This window comes from Fringilla coelebs, assembly GCF_963513975.1.
Source record: "Fringilla coelebs genome assembly, chromosome: 29".
In the NCBI taxonomy this organism is placed as follows: domain Eukaryota; kingdom Metazoa; phylum Chordata; class Aves; order Passeriformes; family Fringillidae; genus Fringilla; species Fringilla coelebs.
In genome coordinates, this window is record NC_140055.1 from 287496 (window position 1) to 292535 (window position 5040).

The 5040-nt window shown below is 58.2% G+C and overlaps 1 protein-coding gene across 4 annotated transcripts; it reads right to left on the reverse strand.

Annotated features, from left to right (window-relative positions):
* Positions 1-331: 331 nt before the first annotated feature.
* Positions 332-4746, reverse strand: LOC311163976 (T-lymphocyte surface antigen Ly-9-like). Of its 4 annotated transcripts, none has more exons than XM_084223195.1 (6): positions 4615-4746; positions 2573-2866; positions 2232-2501; positions 1725-1751; positions 955-1057; positions 332-425 (listed from the first exon to the last, which is right to left on the reverse strand). In XM_084223195.1, the coding sequence occupies exons 1-5, from the start codon at positions 4667-4669 to the stop codon at positions 963-965; spliced, it is 741 nt and encodes a 246-aa protein (XP_084079321.1). In that variant the 5' UTR covers positions 4670-4746; the 3' UTR covers positions 332-425; positions 955-962. The 4 variants fall into 4 exon arrangements, with proteins under 4 accessions (XP_084079321.1, XP_084079323.1, XP_084079320.1 ...); XM_084223194.1 differs by having other exon boundaries at positions 395-499; XM_084223197.1 differs by lacking the exon at positions 1725-1751.
* Positions 4747-5040: the final 294 nt, after the last annotated feature.

Sequence of the window (5040 nt, forward strand, 5' to 3'; positions counted from 1 at the left end):
CTGGGACAGTCCTGGTGGCACTGCTTGGCTGCTGGTGGCATTGGGACAGCCCTGGTGGCTGATGGTGGCACTGGGACAGCCCTGGTGGCACTGGGACAGTCCTGGTGGCATTGGGACAGCCCTGGTGGCACCGGGACAGTCCTGGTGGCATTGGGACAGTCCTGGTGGCATTGGGACAGTTCTGGTGGCATTGGGACAGTCCTGGTGGCATTGGGACAGCCCTGGTGGCTGCTGGTGGCATTGGGACAGTCCTGGTGGCAGAACTCTCAGCCCAGCCCACGCCATCCTGCCCAGGTGGCCCTGGCCAGGAACCTGTCCCCAGGCCAGAGGAAAAGGAGCTTTTCTTGGCCTTTGTTGGTTTTTAAAAATCTGCTTTTCTACAGAGGTGTGATCAGCTCCTCTCAGTGGTTCAGCCAGGTGTCAATCTGCAAATCCAGGCAGCTGATTGGCTCTCCAGACCTCGCCAGGGCACAGGCTCCGCCCCATGGGAACCACCCAGCTAAAAACCCAACAATGGGTTAAACCATGGGGGGAGATGAGACAGAGCCAGGAGAACCCAAATCAGCCCCAAATCCACCCAAATCCACCCAAATCAGCCCCAAATCAGAACCCCAAATCTACCCCAAATCAGCCCCAAATTGGCCCAAAATCCACCCCAAATCCACCCCAAATCCACCCAAATCTGCCCCAAATCCACCCAAATCCACCCCAAATCAGCCCCAAATCTGCCCCAAATCAGCCCCAAATCAGAACCCCAAAACCACCCCAAATCAGCCCCAAATTGACCCAAAATCCACCCAAATCAGCCCCAAATCCACCCAAATCCACCCAAGTCCACCCCAAATCAGCTCCAAATCCACCCACATCCCCCCAAATCAGCCCCACCCTGGCTCTGTCCCCTCCCAGTTCCCCCTCCTGCCCCCCAGGGCTCCAGGGATGTTTTTCCACGCTCACCTCTGGATTTACACCAGGTGGGACGCGAGGAAAAGCGATAACAGCACCGTGACTTCCACCCCGGCTACGACGCCGATCCTGGTCCAGCTGCTGGAGGGGGCACCTGCAAAAGGAAGAAGATCCAGGGGAAACGTCCCAAAATAAACCTGGCTCCTCCTGGCATTGGGGCAGAGGGAATTTGGCCTCAAATCCCACCCTGATCCCTCATTCCAGGGGATCTCACTCCGAGCCAGGGCAGAGGCAGCGCTGGACGAGGATGAGCAGCTTGGCAAAGGCAGCGGCAGGAGAATCCCAAAATGCCCAAATTCCCAAATTTCCATATCCCTATATCCCCAAATCCCCAAATCCCACAGTTATTGGGTCAGAAAGGAGCCCTGGAGATCTCCCAGTGCTGCCAGGACAGCGTCACCCAGAGCAGGGGACACGGCCAGGTGGGTTTGGGGTGGCTCCAGATGGGGACACTCCGTGGGAAGAGGTTCTCAAAGAGAGGTGGAATTTCTGGGGGTTGGGTTTGTGGCCACCACTCCTTGTCCTGTCCCTGGGGTTGGGTTTGTGGCCACCACTCCTTGTCCCATCCCTGGCACCTCTGGGAAGAGCCTGGACATTCCCAGGAAAGGGATTTTGGGAGGAGCTGCAGGGTGCTGGGCTCAGGGTCCCCAATTCCCCTTCCTGGCCGGGCATGGAAAAGCTGCCCCAGGCATTTGGGGACACTTGGGGACACTGGGGACACTCAGGAATGCAGCTGGACATGGACATGGGTGGCAGCTCACCAGGGCTGGGAGGGTCTGGGATCATTCCTGGTGAGGGGAGAGAAGAGGGACAGGGGTCAGAGCTTCCCTCTGCATCTGAGAGAGCCAGAACCTGGAGAGTGGGACCAGCCCAGCCCAACCCCAACATTCCCATCCCATCCCAACCCCAAATCCCAGCTTTTCCTGCTCTCAGGGATCAGCCCATCCCAACCCCAAATCCCAGCTTTTCTTGCTCTCAGGGATCAGCCCATCCCAACCCCAAATCCCAGCTTTTCCTGCTCTCAGGGATCAGCCCATCCCAACCCCAAATCCCAGCTTTTCCTGCTCTCAGGGGATCAGCCCATCCCAGTCCCAAATCCCAGCTTTTCCTGCTCCCAGGGGATCAGCCCATCCCAACCCCAAATCCCAGCTTTTCCTGCTCCCAGGGGATCAGGATCAGCCCATCCCAACCCCAAATCCCAGCTTTTCCTGCTCCCAGGGGATCGGGATCATCCCCCCCACCTTTCCCCGCCTGTCCCCGGCTCTCACCTGCGCAGAGCGCCCCGGGGCTGGTGACAGTGACACTCCTGCTGCTGACGCGGTTCCGTGCCGTGCACGTCAGCGGCCCCGGCTCATCCGGGGATGTTTCGTTCACCAGCAGCGCCACGGAGCTGCCGTCCCACGTCCGACCCCGCACCCTCCAGGTGTAGGCGATGTCCCCAAATCCGTCACCTGGCGCGGAGCAGCGCAGGGAGGAGCTGCAGCTCCCGTCCGAGCAGTTCTGGGCCTCGCAGGTCACCGTGGGCTCTGCCAGCTCCCCTGGGGACAGCGGGGTGTCACAAACCTCTCTTTTAGTGTGAAACCCCCCAAACAGCACTGACAGCACCTACTGAACACTTGCAGGGTGAACGTGGATCTTTTATCCCCAATTTTTACAGAGTAGGTCCCGGCATCCTCCATCCTCAGCTCAGAGATGGTGAGTGCGCGGCCGCCCTCAGAGACGGCAAAATGGGCTTTGAGTTTTTCATCTAAAAATATGGGTCGAGGAGGATCCTCAAATGCCACAGTCACGATGGGATCATTCCCAAAACTCCAGAATGCTACATTTCCACCTGCATTGGGGCTGTGGAAGGTCACGGACCCGCCCAGGACCCCGAACACCTCCGTGGGGTCACTGGCGCTCGCTGGGGAGAGAAAATGGGGAGAGAAAGTGAGATGGGGGTGGGATGGAGGTGGGGGAATGTCGGATGAAGGGGGCTCAGGGTGGGATGGGGGTGAGATGGGGGTCAGTGAAGGGGGCATGAAAGTGGGATGGAGGTGGGAGGAAGGTGGGGTGAAGATGGGATGAAAAGCTGGGATCAGGGTGGGATCAGGGTGGGATCAGGGTGGGATCAAGGTGGGATCAGGGTGGGATCAGGGTGGGATCAGGGTGGGATCAGGGTGGGATCAGGGTGGGATGAAGTTGCTGAACCCAGAGGATGAAGCCCATCATGGCTGGGGGTGTTTGAGGGCTCATGGGGGGCTCATGAAGGGTCCCTGGGCCAAGGAAGAGCACGAGGCCACCCCCAGGCTGAGCCCCCACAGCCTCGTGCCAAGGACGGAGCCCAGAGGGGACCTGAGAGGGAAAGGGGAACGAGGATTTGGGGACAGCCTGGCCCTGGGCACTGCCAGGGGCAGCTCCAGCACGGCTGCTCCAGGCTGAGCACACAGGGAAGGGAACTTGGAACTGTGGGCTGGCTGTGACAGCTCCGTGACCTTCCTGTGCTGGGGACACCAGACCTGGTGGGGTCTCTCCATTCCAGGTGGGATCTCCCCATTCCAGGTGGGATCTCCCCATTCCAGGTGGGATCTCCCCATTCCAGGTGGGATCTCACCCTCCAGAGATGAGAACCCTCCCACACCCCTTTGGATGCAGCCCAGGACAAGCTCCAGGACCCCTCTGGACCCAGCCCTGCCCTCCAGTGACCCTCCAGGACTCGGCTCCCCAGTTCAAGGAGGAAGGAGTTGGTTTTGGTATTTTTGTGACTTCCCATTTCCAGTTCACCACCTCACCCCATTTATACTGGGAATGCAGTTCTTCTTCTCAGTTTTCCTAACAGGGAACTGATCCTGGCCCAGCCCCGAGCTTGGGCTCGGAATTTGTGCCTCCCTCAGCCTCAGCCACCCCTGGGACATGGACAGAGGAGCGTGTGGCAGGAAAAAGCTGCAGGGGAAGAGAAATTTGCAGGAAATTTGCTGAATACTGAAGCTGTTTCACATGATAAACACCCTCAGAGTGGGGAAGGGCTGAACCTTGCCCAATTTCCCTCTTTTTTCAGCCAGAAAACAACGCAGGATGAGACCTCCAAAAACCAGGAGGCAACGTGGGGAGGAGCAGGAGCTGGAGGCAGAGCAGGATGTCTGGAGAACATCTGGAGCAGAGGCTGGAACAGAGATGGACACAGAGGTGGACAGAGAGATGGACACCAGAGATGGACACAGAGATGGACACAGATGGACACAGAGATGGACACAGAGATGGACACAGAGATGGACACCAGAGATGGACACAGAGGTGGACACAGATGGACACAGAGATGGACACAGAGGTGGACACAGAGATGGACACCAGAGATGGACACCAGAGGTGGACACAGAGATGGACAGAGAGATGGACACAGAGATGGACACAGAGATGGACACAGAGATGGACACAGAGATGGACACAGAGATGGACACAGAGATGGACACAGAGACGGACCCCAGCCCTCCAGCAGCAGGTTTCCATGGCAGCAGGAGCTCCACGCCAGCCCTGGATCCCAACATTGGACCCAAATCCACCCCGTGGAGCTGCTCTGGAGCTCCCACAGAGCCTCTCTTTCCTCTGACCCCAAAAAACCCCAAACCACCCCAAGATCTCCTCCCCAGGGGACGAGGAGCACCCGGCACTCACTGGTTTGGTGGAGGAGCAGGAGGGTGAGGAGGAGAGGGATCCAAAACGCGTCCATGGATGTCCAGAAGCAGAGAGGATTTGGGGGCACCAGCACACGAAAATTCGAGCCAGAAAGAGGAAGAAGAAGGAAGAAGTGCCTTTGTGGCTTTTCAGCATCGGGGTGGAGGGGAGGGCTTTGGATGTGGTTGTGACGAAAATGAAGCATCAAGGAGGGGAAGTTCACGCTCACACGGAAATTTGAGGTGTTTAAAAACAACCACTCTGTTTTCAAGGAAAAAGGAGGGAACTCGAGGGGTTCAACACAGACCCCAACCCCACTCCCAAGGGAAGATGGGGGTGGTCACAGGGACCGAGAGTGTCACCGTGGCCGTGTGTGACAAAGGTGCCCGTGGGGAGCAGCCTGCAGAGCGTTATCCCAGAGAATGC